Source organism: Botryllus schlosseri, chromosome 2 (assembly GCF_051294905.1).
Source record: "Botryllus schlosseri isolate E-star chromosome 2, Bs_hap1, whole genome shotgun sequence".
NCBI lineage: Eukaryota > Metazoa > Chordata > Ascidiacea > Stolidobranchia > Styelidae > Botryllus > Botryllus schlosseri.
The window spans coordinates 467641-489520 of NC_137237.1; the positions used below are offsets into that span (position 1 = coordinate 467641).

The 21880-nt window shown below is 40.5% G+C and overlaps 1 protein-coding gene and 2 long non-coding RNA genes across 4 annotated transcripts; 1 reads left to right on the forward strand and 2 right to left on the reverse strand.

Moving 5' to 3' along the window:
• The first annotated feature begins 48 nt into the window (after positions 1 to 48).
• Positions 49 to 14273, forward strand: LOC145432835 (uncharacterized). 2 transcript variants are annotated; one of them, XR_013912986.1, is made up of 4 exons: positions 49 to 354; positions 8414 to 8506; positions 9601 to 9808; positions 11687 to 14273. It is a non-coding gene; the product is annotated as an uncharacterized LOC145432835 (long non-coding RNA). The 2 variants fall into 2 exon arrangements; XR_013912985.1 differs by having other exon boundaries at positions 50 to 354; positions 9601 to 14273.
• On the reverse strand, positions 4992 to 12879 carry LOC145432825 (inactive pancreatic lipase-related protein 1-like). Its single transcript, XM_080309632.1, has 11 exons — positions 12739 to 12879; positions 12238 to 12424; positions 11822 to 11921; positions 10582 to 10707; positions 10412 to 10517; positions 9545 to 9747; positions 8754 to 8942; positions 8598 to 8700; positions 7761 to 7881; positions 6839 to 7012; positions 4992 to 5131 (listed from the first exon to the last, which is right to left on the reverse strand). Exons 1-11 carry the CDS (start codon positions 12782 to 12784, stop codon positions 5062 to 5064), a joined length of 1425 nt encoding a protein of 474 aa, XP_080165758.1. The 5' UTR covers positions 12785 to 12879; the 3' UTR covers positions 4992 to 5061.
• A 3105-nt stretch (positions 14274 to 17378) lies between the features above and the next one.
• Positions 17379 to 21599, reverse strand: LOC145432834 (uncharacterized). The gene is made up of 5 exons (XR_013912984.1): positions 21442 to 21599; positions 20152 to 20337; positions 20029 to 20092; positions 17532 to 17574; positions 17379 to 17471 (listed from the first exon to the last, which is right to left on the reverse strand). It is a non-coding gene; the product is annotated as an uncharacterized LOC145432834 (long non-coding RNA).
• Positions 21600 to 21880: the final 281 nt, after the last annotated feature.

Consider the following 21880-nt stretch of genomic DNA (forward strand, 5'->3'; position numbering starts at 1 on the left):
ATGTATATGTCCGCACAATTTATGCGATGATAGGAACAAATACGAGGTTGATTCGAGCAAATAGAGGATAGCTTTAATCTACTATAATCTCTATACTTCAACCATGTTTTACAGAAGTGATGTAGCTTGTCGGTTCAATCGCAGTTCTTGCTACAAAGCAGTACAAAGCAAGCTGCATCTATATCACAATAACAAGACATCAAAATAAACGAACCGGACAGTGGACACGATCTACCATGTGTTGTGAGAAACAGTTCCACTTCGATCTACCAAATGAAATACTGTTCTCTTGCTATTCGTTGACGTCAAGGCAGACCAATAATGGCGACGACCAAGGACGAATAATACACACCGGTACGTTTCCATTTACAACTTAATTCCAGGCACATAGTTCGATATCATCGAGTGGTAAAGAGAGTTAGAGAAACGCTGTGTTGTGGACCGTTTTGAATAGTTGTAAGGAAATAGTCATGATATGCACGAATACTTCACGTTCGGTTGATACGACGTCTTCCAGTTCTTCTAGACTGATTGCTCGAGGAGTTCACACATGATACTCCCACGAGTGCACAGTAGGGTTATGACTAAAAAAAAATATTTTTGCTTGTAGCAGGAATTGATGAACATTTTGGTATAAATTAATAAAATTATAATCGTTTTGTCAAATCGAAAAAAATGTCCCGCACAAACTAAGTTCAATTTTCGACACTGGTCCAAATTTAGAAAAATTTAAAAAATTCAAAGATTTCTTTGCTACAAATTTAATCTTCAAATATATGTCCTATTGCACTTCTTGTAAAGTTCATCCATCAATTTGAATTCCCTTTCTGTTATTATGTTAGCGTCAGGGACATCTATGACGGACATATCCGACTTCCAACGGGGTTTTGAGGCACTTTATCGCTGCAGGACATTCGACCGCAAAGATATCAGCAAATCATCTTTGGTATATTCTAGAGCCCGACCGATATTGGATTTTATGGTCGATACCGATAAAACCGATATCTCACACCTTGACCGATAACCCTAATACATTCAGCCGATATTCAAAAGAAGTTGGATGTATACATAAGCACATTTTCAAAGCTTCAGAGGGCATTTATTTGAACATCTTTACAGCCATTGTTATGCTTGAACATGAAATATACTAGAAAGGCTCCATCTGGACACCTGTAAAGTTTAAGCTTTATGAAATATATCAATATTCTCAGTCTAGCGGTCAAACATTACAGCTTTCTCGCTTCCCACCGCCATGTTATGACGTCACACGTAAATTGCCGATAAATTTTCAGCTCCAATGGCCGATTCCGATAATTCTTTCAAAGTGTTATTATCGACGAACCGGTAATCGGTCGGGCTCTAGTATATTCCATCTTTGGACATCTGGTTAGAATACCAGTCTTTCTGACACGCATTTGCGATGACTAATGATATCTCCAGAGTTATTCTACATCTGGGGATTTGGAAGTACGCAATCATGGCCCTTGAGCACCACCTCGCATTGCGTAGAGATGGAAGTTTATGCCATTTGATTAGTGGTAATCTATACTATTTTCTTTGAAAGAGCAGCATGCTCTGCACAGGTCATTGATAAACTTAAAATCATCACTTCATCCTCGGTTTTCTAATATTTTCATCTGAAATTCTTGCTTGGTGGATTGCACCAAGTTTTCGTAGTGTTTTACCACATCATCTCCAAATTTGTAGCTGAGAGTCGGATTTGTTGAAGACGTTAGATTGAAGAACTCTTATATATGCGTTAAGAATCGATAACATGATGTTGGCAAACAGTATATTGTGGTTTATGTAAACCCTTGCTCATCATTGCATTTTGCAGTTTAGAAACAACGCCATTCTGTCGTCCAGTATCAACAGATGCTACGGTGTCACATATGATATATGAGATTTTTAAATTTTCCTATGCATCATAATCTTCTAATCAGTTTTCTAGAAGGCTGAAAATATCTAGAGTTGCTCTACTTTTGCGTTTTCGAACACCCAGTTTGATTTGTGTCAGACAAATTGAAATTATACGATATATACAGTCCACATCTAAAATCGGAATTAATAATTATTTATAAATTATTCAATTTTGACTGTAAACAAGAACACGATAGGAATATTTCAATCTTGGCGATCAAAATTTACCAAAATACTATTTTAAATCTTTACAATTGCAATTGGGTCAGTTAAAATCAAATCAGTCTCTATAAATTATATCTACAAAAGAAAGCCTATCCTTCATACAGTGAAAACTGGAAAATTTTTGTGCGGAAGTTTTTTTGTTTGAACAGTCTTAACTTTGTGAATTTTGAAATCAGGACACAAAGGTTCATCGTTTGTGACTACAGGACAAACAAAATTTTGAAATATTTTTTCTAGTCATAACCCTAGTGCACAGCCTCATACAACCGCAGTGCACAAGTACTACACACGCGCCTCCACGTCGTCCAAATATCACATGATCGACCTAAAGCAACATATATTGCGTTGGAACCACTTGAAGTAGGCTACTATTTGTCTACTCTAAACAAATTATTCCAAACCAGAAAATATTTACTCAAGGGTCCAACATTTCGTTTTATTATTCCGAGGCTTCGCGTCGTAGCTCAACGTAACTTCAGGTATAATAGGAGAAAACTACTAAAATATCAAGGCGATTCTCCACTCTACTAGCGGTGAGGTCGATTGTTACATTTGCCCCAAGGGCCCTAGTTACATTTGTCCGGTGTCCGGTCAATACCGAGAATGCTATTACCGAGAATGCTATAACCGAAAAGGACAAGACCGAGAATGGACATTACCGAGAATGGACACCTCCGAGAATGGACATTACCGATAATGCAATATATGCAATGCAGGCATGTTATGCATATGAACAGGTCGTGTGTGTGCAACTGTGCATCACGGCGTTGCCACATTCGTTATCGATTCTCAGGTATAAATTTCTCGACAACGTACGTTACATTAAGTTAGATTCTTGGCATTGGCCATTCTCGGTAATGTCCGTCCTCGGTTATGTCCATTCTCGGTAATAGCATTCTCGGTAATAGTATGGAACCCATTTGTCCCAGGTCTCTCCCTACCGGTGGTGGACTATCAGCATCAGCATGTCTATCTATATCTAACTGCATTGCATTGTGAGGAGATCGACGCCTCGTCAATCATCTCATTGTTGAACTGGTTCTAAACCAGTGGTTCTCAAACGTTTTGTCTTTGCGGACCCCATTTGGACCGCCACGGACCCCCGCGGACCCCCACGAAATTTTTGATCAAATTTAGCTCAATTATCTAGCAATCGTCATCTGTTTTGTGCGAGTGATAACTGTAGGCTTAGTGATAAAGAGCAACGAAATGTATTTTCTTGAAAATAATATCATACCATTCATGTGGAAATTGGGTTGACTTCCATTATTTCAAAGTGAATTCTGCAACTGCATTTCTTGAAATAAGTGGTCGTGTCTTCAAAATCATCGCCTCAATTAAAATGAGTCCTCACAGCAGTAGGAAATTTCCTTATTGACGGCCATTCTGTTGATGTGAGCTCTGGAGTTTTAGTAGTAATGAAGCGAAAATGCCTCGTGATTTCCAAATTAAAAAAACAAACAAATTAGGTTATCAACTATTTTGAGGCTTCGCGGACCCCCGGTTGAGAACCACTGTTCTAAACCTTTTTGTCTTCGCGGACCCCCCGGGACCGTCACGGATCCCCGCAGAACCCCGAAGTTTTAGCTGAAATTTAGCTGTATTGTCGTGCAACCTTCATCTGTCTTGGTAAATATTAACAGTAGGCTATTAAATCAGTCAATCAGTTTTATTAATATTTTCATCATTTCAAAACATCACAAGACTGCGATACAATGAAAAGGCAGGAAGGTGTCGAAACAACTTGGAGTAGCCTTCAAGATCAGACACCCACCTTATCCTAGGAGAAGTTAAGAAGAGGCATGTACACTGAATGAAAAGTATGCAAAGAATATAAGACGCAAGCGACAAAATGAGGCGGCATGTGGCAGAGGGCGAGGTCGATGTTAGGTCGAGGTCCGGTAATCCTGAAGGCTGGCTAGTATTCATTTAGATAAGTGATAAACAGCAACAAAATGACCATTCTTGAAATCAACATCATACTATTTATGTAGGAATTTGGAAGACGTTTATTATTTCAAAACGAATTCGGTGGCTGCATTACTTGAAATACATTGTTGTGTTTCAAAAATCCGCGCCGTCGCTGTGACATGAACGAGTGCCGAAAATACATTAATATGGAGTGGCGAATGTAATAATAACGCGTAACACTTCCAACAACACATTTGGGTCTGATGGCAACATACATCAATCAATCAATATCAGCATCATCATTTTAATAATACAACGTCCAACCTGGTCATTTCTATGTAGCAGCTCATCTTGAAGTTATATTCTGGAATAGCGGTTATGTATATCACAGGGAATATGGATTTTTTCGCAAGCGAATTTATTCCGTAACCCCAACAAAACATCTCTAAAACAGCAATATGTCTCTATCAGTAGGCACATCATTGGCGATTTGGCAATTAAAATGAGTTTGCACAGTTGAATATTTCATCTCAAGCGGAAATTCTGTTTACGTGAGTCTTTAAGTTTTAGCAGTCAGCGGAACTGCTTCTTGATTTCTCTGCTTGGAAAAAAATAGAAATTAGGTTATCATTATCACCCATTTTGTAAATCTGGAGGTTTCGTGGGCTCTTTGGACCCCTGGTTGAGAACCAAAGGCCTGAAGAATACAGCAGCGGCCTTTTCAAAACCATGCAATGCTGCTTTTTTGGTGAAGAGTAAATACTCTCTCTAATAAAGGGGTTTCTCACTCATTGCAGCTTGCTCCTTCCAGGGCCGACAATTGCGGTTCCTGACTACTACTCTACTTGTTAGCAGTGATGACTCTGAGCTAACAATGGATGTATGAATATCACACAACAGAACACCGGTATCATGCTTCACGACAGCACAAAATATTTCATAGTAGGCTTTATATTAGCACCAGAATTTATCATTCATTCGCAAACCATCCGACAAGAATTTCGATCAACAAAGAGGAATCGTATATCTCGTCAGTTCCTTCATCTGGATCGAAGTGTCTCCGCAAAATGTCAGCCTGAAAACGAAAAGTCATTTACTAACTGTCAGAATGGGTAGTCTACCTTTCCTTCTTACAACGAAACTAATGAAACTAATCAAACTAATGATCATAGGAATCATTATGAAACATAAATACACTTGAGGATTCTCCGACAAAACTGGCCAGGCCCGGCCTGATTCTGGATTAGATAAGTCTACATTAAAAATCGGGTCAAACTAGTCACCGTCGGTACTCAATTAGGCCTACATATAAAAGTAACACCGTCTAGATCTACTCAAGTGGAACTAGAAGTAGAGATTTACAAGTGTGTAAAAAAGTAAATAGTTCAGTTTCGCCTAAAAGATTGAAAACTCTCTCGTAGAAGTAGTCTAAAGTCATAACAACTTGATGGAGTATAGTGTGAGCAGGCAAATCTACTTTAGGACCTAGGAAAGGTAAAAAGTACTTCGTGGATTTTCAAAAGATATGACATCTAGTCTTAAGGCGCATTACCAAAACGTCAGAAAATATATTTGTACATTCGTTTCGACACCTTCCTATCTTTCATTGTATCGCAATCTTGCGGTGTATTGAAATGATGAAAAAAAATTAAGCAATAAATTGAATTAAATTTTTGAACTGGCTGCATCTGGAAGATTGCAATCTATGAGAAATTGATCAATATTTCCAGTTTGGCGATCGCTGATTATATTTATATGACTCTGGTGCAGAGGTCTCAAACTCAAATGTGCTTGCGAGCCAATTTCCCACTTTTTGACGGCGCCGTGGGCCGCAGCACCAATAATAGGGGAATTCAATGTATTTCCTAGTAGGCCTTATTTGACGGGATCTTGCAAACTGATATTCCACACGCATATTGAAAATGTCATGAATTCACGCCTGTCTCGAAAAAAATTACAGTTTAAAATATCTGAATAAAATTGTTGCTGTAGTTAGCTTAGTTGCTGTATATTTAGTTTTGGGCACCATCCGAGAGTACAAATGCATCAGGTCGACATTGTAAAAGCTGTCGCGTTATGATTTTGCAGCTAGCGGACATTTGACGTGACAAAATTAGAGGTGGAATATTTCAGAATTTTGCAAAAATTGACCTGATATCTGAGCATTGAAGCAGTAGGCCTACCACCTAATCCGGTTTTCGGGCATACTACTAATAGCAAGTCTATTGATCATGTCCATTATCTAAGTCAAATTAAATCATTTACCTTAGAATATTGGAACAGGTCAAAAACAACTTCAATATAATGGTTACTGTGCCATAGCAATAGAAATGTACAATCGCCGAAGTATTCATTGATCTTCCACTGCGTGGTAACTTTTGAAAGTGATGTAATAGTGAAGATTGATGAGTAGTTTCAGGCTTCTGGAGTAGTTTTGGGGCGAATTCCCAGTTTTCAAATTCAAAAAAGGATTGTCGAATACCACGAAATCCAAAATACCGTCGCGGGCCGCACAAAATGGACTCGCGGGGCGCGTGTTTGAGACCTCTGCAGTGAGTCATTAACACCATATTGTGACGTCACTAAAATTACCTCCAACGGTCTATACCGATTTTTTCAGGGTGCAATATCGACTTCACATTGTCGGCGAGCCGATAATCGGTCGGCATATAGTATTAATGTTTCCTAATGATTCATATGTTCATTAACTTCACATGTTTCATTAGTTTGATTAATATTTATTGTACAAAATATGCCATCTGGATCGCAGTCATGTACTCACGTCTTCTGTTCGGCTCCAACAAACAGCGAGACGTAATCCACAGTGATGTAATCCTTGCCGACGTTAAGTTCTTGTTTGTCCCACAGAACCTTCACGTAGTTGATCGGACCCGGGTTGTAGTCGTAGTAAACCAAGTCGCTGTAGTAACCGCCTGGCTGCAGTTTGAATTCAGTCCTGGACAATATATTCGGGTTTTCGATACAATTATATCTACTTTTCGGATTTGTTTATCCAATTTCAAACGAAATTTTTTAATTAGATTTCCGAGTCAAGTAAATGCAGGTGTGGTCAAAGTCTCTCTCTTTCTCGTGATAGACGGTTGGTAGTGCAGTAAGTAGTAGATAACTACTTGGATACATTGAAAAAGTACTTCTGCCTAGTTGCACTATTTCCGGAAACAGTTGCTCCCTACTTCTACTTGACAATTTTCAGTTTTGTAAGTCAAATTAGGCCAGGAATATTTATTTTTTACTTATTCGGAAATCGCTACTTCTGCTTGTTCATGTTGCATTTTTTTCCCAAATCTACTTGTTGAAACTGTTTGCGTACTTGTCATACTTTCATTTTCTACTTCAACTAAAAGTAGTTCTGATGCCTTATTGGCAATCGCTACTTTTACCTGTACTTGAGTAGAAAATGTAGGCCTATAATAATTACCTTACCAAATCTACTTTTCGAAAATATTCGAGTATTTTTCCGACCTTTCATTTTCTACTTCCGCTTTGAGTAGTTACATTGTCTTGTAATCGCTACTTTTACTTGCACCTGACTAGAAATTCTACTTCTTCCTACGGTGACTACTTGACCACCTCTGGTCATTGAAGACGGAGGCAGCGGCCCTTAACCCCAGTCGTGATATTATATATATTTTAGTATAATATTAAATATTTGACCAATAGAAATTTCGAATTAATAGACTAACCCGCTCCCTCCAATTTGCTCCTGCTCTGTGACGGCATCATCGCCGTACACTGTAACATATAATGAGCCATCGATAGACTTGCTGTTTGTTCCCAATCTGATTCCGATGTAGGACATGTATTCTGGAGATGTGAAAATAGCATATTGCCAAAAGGTCACGGGTAAGCTCTGCAATTAGTAGTGGTTACCTGCTAACTCAAATAGCAGCTACTAGAAAAGCACTTAAGTACAAACCTTATCATTCAATACATTCATCACCGTAGTTCACTCTGCTACATGAATGGAGTTTTTCTGAGATTATAGTTATAATTAGGACCATGATTGATTGTTAGTTTAAAGACGCGGTGATAATTTAGCGAGTTATCAAGTATTCATTATTAAACGATTACATTTGTAGTTACCACTAAATTAGCGTCAAATCGTCGCAGGCTTTGCTTCCAATAGCAGCAGTTATAAATCACAGTAAAAATTTCAAAAGCAACTGCTCACACGACACTTGACTACTACTGCAAAATAAGCCAGGGTTTCTTAACCAGGGGTACATGGACCCCGTGGGGGTCTGTGGACTAGATTTATGGGGTCCATGAAAGGCTAACGTTGAAAATACAAGTATAAAACTATATTGACCAGCGCAACTTATTTTTTCATTTCCAGCGCACAAAGACAATTCGTCTCGCAGACATATTTGACGACGTAAATTTCTACTCAAGTAAACTTAGAAGCAGCGATTTCGAAGTAAGTGAAAAGGTAAGTCTTCTGGGCCTAAAAAGTGAAAACTATGAAGGAGAAATAGAAGTAATCTGTAATCAAGATCAATTGAGGCAGGCAGGCAATGTACCGCAAAATGGCGACGCTGCTTTGGTTGAAAGGTAAGTATGAACTCGGTCGTTGTTGATTTGGCTTTCAGAGTCGATGGCGTTGAAGCCCATTCGCGGACAACCCTGGAATATAATCAGTTAGATAGACAGTGAAACTTGCGAAGTTCCAAACTTACAGTTCCATCGCATTCCAGACACCTTCCATCTTCAAACTGCGAATAACTTAAACAAGGATAGGACTCGAAAAAGCACGGGCTGTTGATCGACTCAGTGAAAAACGAAACCGCTCTTTGATGATTGCAAGCCACAAAGTCCCGGGCACCGCTTGCGACTCCATCTAAGCCAATTACAGTCGAGAGTGCGTTCTGGAATATACGTGATAAATAAGAACAAGATACTATATTATACTGCATGGGGTTACCATATACGTCCTCCGTTAGGAGGATTTGTCCTCATTTTTTAAGAAATCGAAAACGTCCTCCGAGTACGTCCAAATGGCTTCTTTCTTAAAAATTCGCCCTACCTTATAGCTCTGACATCCATGCCTGTATGGGCAAAACTGAAAAAGCCCATAAATGACGCGAAATCTGGATTTCGATGTCAGTGACTGCAACGATTACTAAAAAAAACCTTGGAGCGGGTCTTCCGGGAATCGATTTGGAAAAATGACCTTCTTTAGTCAATAAAACAATATTTCTAGTCCAAATTTTCAAATTACCCGTAATCTCGTCCGATTTTTATAAATTTTGCAATTTGTATGAAGTATCCTCTTTTCCAGATCTCAAAATATGGCCGTAGTGATTTTCTGTTTGTTTATTTCAATGTTTCGGATGAGCTTGGACTCGGCTGGCTTTTGGATTGCACTACTATTTCGATAATTCCTTAATATCAAACTTCAATGCATTGCTATATACTGCAAATCACTGTTATCACTGTTATCTATGCTCAGTTGTCTATGCTCAGTGACCTGATCGCATCCCGGCTGCTGTCTTCCGTCATTTGGCCAAAAGTCGACATTTCCAGATTGTTCCGCGATTCCGAGTCCCACAAATCCGTTCGAGAGCAGAGTCTCTGCGTCGCTGTGAATCACGTCCACGAACGAAGCGTCGCCGGAGTCCAGCTGGACATCGCTGCCGGTTCCGGTGAAGTACGGGCCTGCCGGGTCCAGACCTGCCGGAGATGGAAAGGAAGGGTACGGTTGAGGATGAGGTCATATCTGAGAGAGATGAGGGTGGGATATGGACTTGTAAAAATTTCGGATTTAGACATTATCTCGATTTACGGTCATTTTTAAGCTATATGTCTCAATTGTAATAAGATGTATGAAAATGGACTTATTATCGAATTTTGACTTGGATTTCGACACGATACAAAATTGGATTAGATTTGGGTTTGAAAATTCAGGATTTTTTTCCGACGTGGATTTATGATCATTTTGAAGGTGGATTTAGATATGAAAATTCTGATACCGATTTGGAATTAGATTTAAAACTCTGCTTGGGTGATATCGAATGCGCCGCATAATACCAATTTCCTTACCAGAAACAGTTTCTGGCCTTATTTTTCAAGTACCAGAAACCTTGCTATTCTTTAAGTTACCATGAAATGACTGTCTTGGCCGCGCGAGTCTCAAGTCATATGACTTGGCCGAGTCATGCGGTATGAGTCGAGTACAAGTCGAGACAATACAAAAATTGACTAGAGTCAAGTCGAGTCATGTTCCTTATTCAAGAAAATGACTCGAGTCAAGTCGAGTCAATAAAAATCTCCACTCGACTCATTACAGCCCTGTCCGGATTTGGATTTTTATATAGCAAATAATTTCATCTCTAACCTGTGATGCGTCCTATGGGCGCAGTATTCCCCACGTACCCGCAAGTGTGCGCCCCCAAACTGTGCCCGATGCAGTGAAACTTGTCTGGCGACATCCCGTACTTGCTCTGTTTAACGGATAATAATCTGAATCGTTACTCGCTTTTTAGGTTTAGTTTTAACGCTTCTTACCATCAAGTTTTGAATGAAGATCCCGGCTGTTGTTCCGACGATCTGTGTGTCCACTGCGGCGCTCATGTAGTTAACTTGGCCTGAGCCTCCGAACCAACCGACTCGTATCACGTTAGCGTTCTCTTTCTACGAAAACGCGGTGATTTGAGTTGGGTTATTATTATAATATATATATTATATCTTCTAAAACACCACAAAACTGCGATACAATGAAAGATAGGAAGCCGTCGAAACGACTTGGAGTATTTCTGCGAAATCAGAAACACATACCGGCGTCTTGATTCTAGACCAGGGGTCCCCTCCTAGGCGACCACGAGCCCTTTTCAGGGGTGGCGTGAAAACTTATAAAATATTTGTGATCCATAAAAGTCTAATCGACGATAATAAAAGTAGAGTAGAAGTAGAAGTAGAATTAGCGAATCCTAAGTAAGTTAAAAATTGAGTGTTCGAGTCTTAGTTTTGCCTAAAAATTGAAACTGTCAAGTAGTAGTAACCTAAAGTAATAACTACTTGAGAAAGTTTTGCGAGTAGGCAAAGTCTACTAGAAGTACTTCTAAAAGCAGAAGTACTTCGTTACCGACCACCTCTGTACTCAAGTAGTTTCCCTCTACTTGCAGTACTTTCTCAAGTAAATCTAAATTTCCGCTACTTCTACTCAATAGTTGTAGTTACTATATAGCCAAAGTATCATTTGCGTCGCAAGATGGGGTCGAATGCTTCTGCCGTGGAAAATTGATACCTGGGATGTTGTGGCACAAACACAATTCTCTGCAACGTTTAGTTTCCAGCATTTGACAGGGTTTATAAAGGACCACTTTTAATCGTACTTGAGTATTGTTTATCGTACTTCCACGTCTACTTGAGTAGTATTTGACCACCTCTGTTTGAGAGAGATCAAAGGGAATTTGGGCTTGGAAAGACGGATTTGAGACCGGATATGAATTAACGAATTTTTTAAGTGGTAGGCCTACTTAGATTAGCACACGCATTTTTTTTCATTTTCGTTGGACTTTTGAGCTGATTTCAGGATTTACTGGATTTCGGTATACATTTTCTGATACTTTTTTAAATTTTAATTGATTTTAAGTGAATTTGATCATTACAGGATTTGAATTTGGATACGAAGTTTCTCATAAGTGGACATGCTCAACGGCTAAAGGATAGTCGCCGAAATACTGTACCACTACTGTGGTCCGGCGTAGTTGATGCTTGTTTGCGGTATTCACGACTTGGCACTCACCGCCAGCAGAGCGTCTGACATGTCAACCATCCAAGCCACATTGGCACGATCTGTGTAGCCGTGAACGATGAAGCGAGTCATCGAGTTTGGGTTGAAAGATCTTAAAATGAAGACTGCTCCAACAACCAAATTTGAATGATAGTTGTCTAGTTGTCTAATTAGACTAATTGCAGCGAAATTCGAATCTGTACTATGCTCTAATGTTAATTCTAGTCCAACTTCTGGTTTTCCCGAACATGCTTATACATTAGAACTGTGCAGTAATTCTATGATACGAACCGAACTTGATTTCTGTAGCATTTCTGTTTGATTTTGAATTCAATTCAATTACCAAGTGTTTGCGTGTCAGTCATTCTAATTCTAATCTAATCTGGAAAGCTGGAAACTTTCAATTAGTTGTCCAACTCTTCTCTCACCCCAACGAGTTCATGTCGTCAAAATAGACTTCCAGGCCTTTTTGGGATCTGGTATCGAGATAGAAGTTTGTGTTAACATTTTCCGGCGTGTCTGGCAATATCGAGAACGGCCTCTGCTCTGTGTTACCCCAGGGTGGCTGGTTTGTGTAGCAGGCGTCGTTCAACTCTTGGTAACATACGGTGTCACCTGTGAAACATCAATAAAGGGGGCTCTTTAGATATAGTTCAATAGTCTGCGTTCATTAAGTCATTCATTGATATTTTGATCATTTCAATACACCACAAGACTGCGATACAAGGAAAATATAGGAAGGTGTCGAAACGACCTGGAATTGTCTGTGAAATCGGACACCCACCTGGGCCTAGGCGATGTAAATGAGAGAAATACGTACTGGGTAAAAAGAAATACACTCCAATCAGAACGAATAGGCTACTATTATCATTGTACCAAGCTCTATACTTCGGTAGATGTATTGCATGTATACTTTTTACAGAACATACCTTGGACTGCCACTGTGACAGCGGAAAGCAAAAGTATTTGGAACATCGTGACGAAAATAAGGTGGTTAGTAATAATTCTCCCTCAAGCAATCTCAACGTCCGCCTGGGTTTCTGCACTAGTTTTGCACGGACTGAAAACCGTCAACGTCTGAAGGCCGCTTTTTACGCGCTTGACACATCGGGCAACAGAGAAAATGTTGTATCACCTTTATTAGGTTGTTTGTCGACGCGTTACGCGAATTTTTGTGACGCGAAATACTAAAATAGTTCCCATGACAGGTGTGCGTTCCCATAGACAACAGCGTGCGATGCTTTCATCGTTTGCCTCTGAGAACGCGACAGTGAACTGTGATCAGACCAGATGACCCTTACTCAGGGTAAAATCGACTCCGTCCGGACTTGTATACAAACTAGCAATCTATAGTTGTCGGCCAACTATAGCTACTGTTTTTTTAGTAATTGTAGTTGCTGATATTGAATTGTGAGTAGTTCTAGTTCTACTCAAAGTAATATTGACCACACCTTATGCAACCTATACCAATCTGGTTATATAGTTATCGGTCAACTATAGCTACTTGTTAGGGATGGTGTGGACGTAAGGTTCACGTTCGCGTTCTTGGTAGGTTTTGCACTGTGAACTTTTTTTCATATATTACAATATCCACTTCATTGTAACATATTTGGTTGAAATTTATTGCATTTCAACTGCGGGCCACTCTATACATGGCGCTGGCAGCATAAAAAGCAACACTAAACGAGCATGCTCCCATTTTACCTGCTCGAAATATCCATCTTTTCGTTTGTGGATATTTAGTGCCTCTCTGCTGTGAACTTGACCCGCAATCACACAACGTCAAGAGCGAAATACACTACATGTGGTTGATCGCTTCAGCAAATGATGCTTATTCAACCAATCAATGAAATTGATATCATTGTCTGATGTAAAAATTTAGCAGGCGTACGGGTTCAATCTTGATTTCAAATGTTTATTGTGTCATAAAAACCAAATTCTTGCGATTGGGGTGTTGGCTACTGCTGCATAGCTTGTTAATGTGGTAATATCTGTAGCAAGTATAGAAACCCGTTTTACACTCTGCTCAATATCCACGTATTGCAATAAGCAATATGACGTCACGGGGTTCACGTTCGCGCTCACACAGTACCTTTCAAAAAGGATCGCGTTCACACGAATCTGAACCTTTCAGAGGTTCACACCATCCCTATAGCAGCCTACTTGTCATTTCAACGGTTCTGCGCATTTTGAAAATCGAGTATAGTTTTAGGCGGGCCTTTGGAGCCGGAGCAAGGAGCCTGAGCCCTGGAGCTGTGCATTTTCACCGGAGATGGAGCCGGAGCCGGAGCTCTACATAAAATTCAGCCAGAGCCGGAGCCGGAGCTGGAGCCCGTTATTTGAGGAGTAGCTCCGGCTCCGACGTATTTCATAAGATGCTATTATGCAACAACCATATCCGCTGATTTCACAATTTTAATGCTGTGCGCAGCAATGGCATGAAGTAAAGTGCGATCTAGTGCAACTATGATGTTATCGACAATTGACAGGTATTCAGTATGACGTCACAAGCCGACACTGCGGCACCTATGTCTTGGTTGCTGCATCCGATGTTACGGACGGCTGACAGACCCTAGATTACTACAGATATCTAACCTACGGGTAAATTAGTAATCTATATAGACCCTGGGATGGCCAACCTTCCCGGCTAAAGGGGGACATGCAATTGATGAACGAGTGCGCGATCCACTAGCCGCGCCAAGCGTGTAAAATTGTCAAAGATTATAAATGAACTATAGGTCAATAATATTATTACTTGAGTATATTGTGGGTCTACTGTTTACCGCCTTATATGGGCTCAGTTGGCAAGGACACGACTATTCGGCGTCTGGACACATCGATATCGAAGGTTTCCGGTAATATGCGACAATAATTTCATCGTCGACGATCTTTCTGCGAGCGCCAAGACGAACTTTCTCCCGTTATGGCGAATACAGTTAGACTCAATCGGGTAGATTGGGCGTTTTTTTTTCATTATAAGGAGGGGGTAAGCTACCAAGCAAGAAATCGTGTGACAATTAAACACGCGAAGCGTGGAGAAAAATTTCACTACCATTTTAGTATATTGTAATGAGAGAGCATGTTTATTCGTATACATTACATATCAACATTATTACACTACAAAAATGTAACAGTGAAATGCGACATGCAAGGTAGACGGGAGGGTCGATATGACAAAGTCTTCAGAGCCGAGCCACCCAGGACAGGAGCAACTTTTTAGTAATGTTCTACTAAAAATGTGACTGGACCCTGGATCTGCCAACGCGTCGGAACTGATATTTTAGTCATCAACATCCCAAGTGTCGCAGCCAGACTTGTAATTTTTGGTTGGCCTTGCAAGTTCACAATCTGAGCAATTCCTTTTCGATAATGTAACAGGATTTCGATAATATAATAGGAAATCACCTCGCGGGCTACTCAAAAACCTCTCGCGGGCCACATTTTGCCCGCGGGTTGCCCCCCTGATATAGACAGACCAATTCCATAATTTTCAGTGCCGGTGCCGGAGCCGGAGCAGTGGTAATAATGCAGCTCCGGAGCTGGAGCCGGAGCTAATGTATGATAGAAAAAAGCTCCGGAGCTGGAGCAGTTAAAATTTACGGCTGCTCCAAAGCCCTGGTTTTAGGTCTTCTTCTACTCAGAGTAATATCGATCACAACCACTCCAGACGTTACAACACAGCATTCTACATGCGCGAATCATTAGAATTTGGACACGATTCAGCTTCAACTTATTCTACTATACGCGAATCCTTGTGTCCAGCCCAATATAGAATATGATTATCTTTTCGCGAAATGCGATTTGACGCTACGAAGCGAACTTGGACAAGATACTTCTAGTTGTATAATTAAATTAATTAGAGCGAAATGGCCTCAGCAAACACGAGATATCTTTGAACATGTCAGGATATCCGTTTCTTGTCCAGTCATGTTCAAATCATACCTTGTGCATACCTTGTGCTGAAGCACAAATTAAATATATCTTTTTCTTGTCCAGTCATGTCCAAATCATGTCTTGTGCATACCTTCCCAGCACAACTTGAATATATCTTTTTCTTGGCCATTTATGTCTAAATCATATCTTGTGCATACCTTGTGCTGAAGCACAACTTTTTCTTGGCCAAATTTTGTCGAATGCTGAAAATATATTAGTGAGGAATATCAAATTCGATTATTGGTAGAGTGGAGTTTAGAAATGTACAGTTGGTTATATTGAATTTTTAGTCTTACCATAAGTGTCACTACCGAATGTTTCTCCTAGTGTCACGCTGCTTCGTGCGATTTTGCCACTGAGCTATATAAACACGATTTTGCAAGCTAAACTTCAACATAATATTAGCCCGCATCATTGCGCACATCCGCTGCTTTCGGTGCTGAGCGTTTAACGAAGCCGCACACGAATATGACTGACTATTAGTGTGTTTGGTATTAATACGCAGTCAAATTCTAACCCCAAATTTTGGAATCCGAATCCATCCGGCTCCATGTGGCAATTTCAAAGTCCGAAAATTCCGGTGGTGAATTTCGTATTCTGTGTCCGAAAAACTCCGGCCAAAATCATGTTATAGCCTAATAGAATAACCGTGCTAAAATTCGACTGACTGTGCCGACCTTAAATTAGTAATCAACTCATCAAATTTTGAGCTGGGCCGCGGACTAGATGCATATAGGAAGCCCCGGAAGTTGCATCGATTACCCTACGGCGGGCCCGAGATCACTGTTTCTGTGGGCGGAATGGCGCTGAAAAATGTGACTTCGGTGCTGGTTACAACTTATAACACACAACCACATACTCCTGAACCGGATCGTGACCACCTTTAGTCGATAGACGAAGCTTTGCTGGGGTGACGTCATATTGATCGACAATGTGCTCATACTATAGAGATTGTAGATCCTACAATCTCTATACTCATACCTAATTTTGAAATCCGCTAATGGGCGCTAAAGAACGTCCGGAATTTGTGCCACTTGAATATGGTAACCCTAAATTAGGGTTACCATATTTGGGAATCGGGAAAGGGTGACGATTTTACCAAATCATTAAAGTTAGTTGACGGGAAGTGAAAACAGCCGATTTTGTAATATTCACTGAAAATCTTGTGGTCTTGACTAAAAAAAAAAGATCATCACTTTGACTCTACTCCCAATTTACCCACTTTTTATTTTAATTTGGTGGTGTTGACATAGTAAAACTAAAGGTCATCACTTTCATCCGACTCCCGAATGACCCGCTCGAAAGTGCGTACTACTTGTTTCACGTCATTTATGCCGATTTTCAGTTGATTCCGTCCAATATCATACAGCTGTAAAAACTGTGAAGGAGGACGAATTGCCAAAAGGATGACATTTACGCGTCCTCGGTGGACATTTGCAATAGGTAACGTAATTCTAATCTAAGTTGTGAAATGTGTCTATACTGTCATTTGGCTTCTACTCTCATTCTGGTTTTCCCGAAAATGTTACAGTGGAACTGTGTAGTGTGAAACGAGCCAAGCTTGGTCGGACGCATCAACAAATCACTTTTTCTGTCCCTCTCTTACGATCTACCTATCAAGAGATTCGAGACCATGTAGGGCGCAGTTTGATCCGTTTATTGAAATCCAAATACGCAAGGCAATAATAATATGATGTCCCGTGCTAATGATGAATGAAGAGTTACGAGTCTGAAAACAAATCACATTGAAGCCGAACAGTACACGCTCCAAGTACGCAAGAACTCTAACCTTGTTGCTGGTCTTCAATCATTGCGATGAAGTTTTCAAAATCCTATAAATGTTGAAATTGGATTTAGTATCATTAACATAGTCGGTTTGATATTAACTTCATTGGATAAAAACACTACAAGGTTCCGATACAATCAAATGATAGGAAGGTGTCGAAACGACTTGTAGTCGTCTTTTAAATCAGACACCCACCTGGGCCTAGACGGGCTACAGAATGACGGTCGACTATAACTGCTGCTTTTGAGTAGTTCTAGAATTCTTTGAGTAATGCTAGGTCTAAATGCGAATTCTGAAAAGAGAGTATTTCTAGTTCTACCTGCAGATTTTGAAGAACACCAGTAATTCTAGTTGCCTAACAACTAGAATACACGTGTCGTCATATGGCCTGCATCGTGATACCGGTGTTCTGTTGTGAGATGTTCTTGCAGCCATTGTTAGATCACAGTCATCACTACTAAGCTGGGTTGTAACCAAGTCATACGGTTCGGAGTCCCAAGTCATTCTCACTTTTATAGTTTTGACTCGAGTCAAGTCAAGTAAAGTCATTTTCAATTCACCACCGATTCAAGTCCGAGTCCAAGTCAGCTGGTAGAGGGTCGAGTCCGGGTCATAGCGTTTTGACTCGAATCCGAGCTCAAATCATTACGTTGACTGTTCAGTTTTCAGTTCAATCCGGTTCCACCCACTTTTTCAACTCTGCCCGAGTGATATAGAATGGCCCGCATTCATAATACAGTAATTTTCCTCAATCTTAGCAGTTTCTGGCCCTATTTTCCAAGTATCATGACTGGTAGACGAAATGCCAATCATATGGTGACTTTACTATCCTTCGAAGTTACAGTGAAATGGCTGTCTTTGGCCGTTCTAGTCTCGAGTCATATGACTTGGTTCAAGTCATGCACTATGATTTGAGCACAAGTCGAGTAGCCTAAATGCGAAAATTGACTCGACTCGACTCGAGCCATTTTACGCATTTGAATATATGACTCGAGTCAATTCGAGTCACCAAAAATCGCGAGTGTAACAATGACGTTGCCAGGGGTGAGTTTTGGGGTCGGAACCCCTTTCATTTCCAACTCGAAACTATCCTTTTGAAATGCCGGGGAGATAGCGTAGTGGTGACGATAAGCGCCCACGAATCGGGCGGCCTGGTTCGAGTCCCATCGGAGGTTCATCTGGGCTTCTCTTCTTCTCGTTTTTACGGTGACAAAAAAGGCCAGACAAAGACCCGGCGAAAGAAAGCACTCTGAAGGAATGGAAAGAACTTGAAAGGGCCGTGGTTTCAAAAAAGATCAACTTCGAAAAGAACTGTTTCATCGGGCACTCTAGGCCGAGGTGGATGTCAGTCATAAAAGGATCGCAACTGCGTGTCGTTCGATATCCTCCTTTCTGTTCATAACATCGCATTGTACATTGTGTGTGACTTGTTCAGATGAAAAATATAACCTAACGATTATTGATTGATTGATCCCCAATATTTCTTGGCTCACTTGCAATTTAGTAATTAGTATTATCAGTTATCAGTTAGTTGTGTTTTAGTTTGTTAGTGTCGGATTATTTTAGGTCAGGGGTCACCAACACGCGGCATGCGACCCGCGACTTGATTTGAGGTTTCGGGAGAAAGCTAAGAAAACATTTTGAAATGCTGAAAGTGAAGTGCAATGACCGAAACACTGCCAGGACCGAGACGCTTAGAAAACGGCTTAGGGCAGTGGTTCTTAAACTTGGGGGTGCGCCCCTTTCTGAGGGCGTCAAAGCATCCGAACGGGGCACGGAGCTGCGGTCAACTGAAAATTTTTTCGCGTTCGCTGCGATTTACCTTTAATTCATAGTTACAGTTATTCCTCTCTGTATAGTCTCGAATTCATATTGTAGGATTCTCTCATCAACATTCAAAACCACCCTTGCCATTAAACTATCCGTTGGGATTGCTAACATTATGAATGCGTTTTGTGATTTGACGATAAGAGGGGGGGGCTAAATTTTTCAGGATCATAAAGGGGGCATGTCCAAAAAGGTTTGAGAACCACTGGTTTAGGGCTTCCCTACAATACCAAGCATTACGTGAAGATGGTCTTTCAACTGGTAACGTATCTTGCTATAGCCTCCAGAAGTGGTTCCAGATATCGCGTACACTGCACAGCTCAGAGTTCAAAATATAATTTAATTGATGACAGTGATCTTTTGTTGTATTTTTGTTCCTTTAATAAAATATTAGTTCTTTTGTGGTCACTATATCCATCGCCTATGTTAGGTAGCACAGCGTTGTACTTACGTATAGTTTTAAAACGTACGCTCGTGGTTGCCTTCTTTATATAGATATTGAATTCATGCGGCCCGCGGCCGCTACGAAATTTTAAAAGTGGCCCGCGACCCGATTTGAGTTGGTGACCCCTGTTTTAGATGGTTAGTTCTAGTTCTAGTTGTAGCTGTTCAGCTTGAAAATCGAGTAGTTTACACAAGTCTGGCTACAGAGGTATTTCGACTGAAATCTCACCTCAACATCACCGTAATACGGTCCGTACGCCCACGCACCTTTCATGGCGCCTTGGAAATACGACCTGTAATCAAATAGAATCGTGAGAAAGAGAGGTATTGTGAAACTCCTCATTCCAAGCACCTTAATTTCCAGTAGAGATCGTGAATGGAGTTTGCTCTCTGGCGAACGTATTTGGAGTACGCCAAGATGTTGTAGCCGAGTTGCTGCAGTCTTACGCTGTGGTACGTTACGTGACCGGCCCTGGCCTCGTGAAAGAGGCATGACGTAATCAACACAAGCGCCACGATCAAGTTCCTCATCTTGGATCTGGAATTTAGATTCAAACTCTCAAAGTTGATTCGCTCTTTCAATGAGCGTGCCTGGGTCTGATTTACGTGGCATCATCAACATAGACTGCATCAAAGTATAGTACTATAGTATTATAAGATAGGGCTAGAAATCGGAGCTGTTTGTGAAGAAGGCCAATTTCCTACTTTTAAGAACGATTTTGGGTTAAAGAGCTTCTTGGAGGTACGGAACGTCAATATACAATTAAATAGTATATTGATATTGAAATGAACCCGAATATTTCGACTGACACTCGTCAGAGGTAATCATCAGCAACTAGTAGAGAATTGGAAAGAACATTGTATATCAACAATCGTATCTCGTCACAAGCATGAAATGACATCTCAAATAAGAGAGCGTTCAATGTACTATTTTAATATGGTACACAAACTCCTTTTCTTGACAAAGCTTGGGCTGATTTATTTTGACAAAGGTCGACTCCAAGGCACACAGATGAAAGTGTGAGCGTGAGTTAGTTGCAGTGCCCTGACCAGATTATTTTATGTATTTTCAAAGTCAGTGCAACAGTAGCTTGCATTTAAGACCCGTTTTAATAAATTTAGCGCTCACTTTTTCAAGCTATAACATTACCATAATTGTTTATGAAGCTACCAGAAATTGTTAGTGGACCCCTGTTGCCCAACCGTGCAGTCACGTGTTTTGATCGGTCTGTGGGTTAGCTATCTATAGTCAAAATGTTTTTCAACTCTGGCCGTTGTCTTGAATCGCTTTAAGTAGACTCAAATGGAGACAGGCTTTCGTAAATGTCGCCAGAACTATAGCAACTTCTTTGATTTACTGCTAGTGATAGGAGAGTACCGATGAGAACGTTCTATTGACGACAAACACTAAACTGCGGACCGGGCGGACGTTAACAGCTCTTACTGATTTTGTTATGGTCCCCACTACAGCTGTTTAGTACTGCAAGTTTTGTGACCCCCTATTTAGTATACGCCTTGTTAATCAAAACCTCGCCATTTCTTTATAGCGATACATTCGCGAATAAACTTGCTTGGTACAGAAGCTATTCTTCAATGCTGCTCCTACATAGCTTCTAATTCTAATTCAAAAGAAGCTCCCTACCTGTCAACGTCTCTTCGCCAACAAAAATGCTGAAACTGGCTGCGGATTCGCTTCGACAGGTGACTGTATCCGGGAAATGGCGTCACAATCTGTCAACATAAACTAAGGAAATGGCGCGAATATCCGGCTGTGCAAATTACCATATCCCCGTTTTTATTATTGCTGATATCGAAGGAGATTCGGAAAAAATTCCATATGGACCCTTGAAGCAGCATCAGTATGTTCGACTCGAATTAGCAACTCAACAAACTCTTCATGCAAATCAATTCGATGTTCGATGATAACACCACCATGTGATTAAAGTTGGTGTGGGCACTGGGAAAAAATTATCTCCTTCACGCTTCAATTAGGTAGTCCAGCATGTTGTTACTTTCAAATCGTCTGAAGCAGTGATTTAACGCAAAACGCAAAACGCGGTATCGGTGTGTGTTAATTGTGA

What these genes read in the sequence shown, in the direction of transcription:
- LOC145432825 (XM_080309632.1), bottom strand. Translation starts at nt 12,784, where the DNA reads ATGTTCCAAATACTTTTGCTTTCCGCTGTCACAGTGGCAGTCCAAG. An exon ending in TGTCACAGTGGCAGTCCAAG is followed by an intron (nt 12,425 to 12,738) that starts GTATGTTCTGTA and finishes GATGTTTCACAG; the next exon opens with GTGACACCGTATGTTACCAA. An exon ending in GTCTGGAATGCGATGGAACT is followed by an intron (nt 8,701 to 8,753) that starts GTAAGTTTGGAA and finishes ATTATATTCCAG; the next exon opens with GGTTGTCCGCGAATGGGCTT.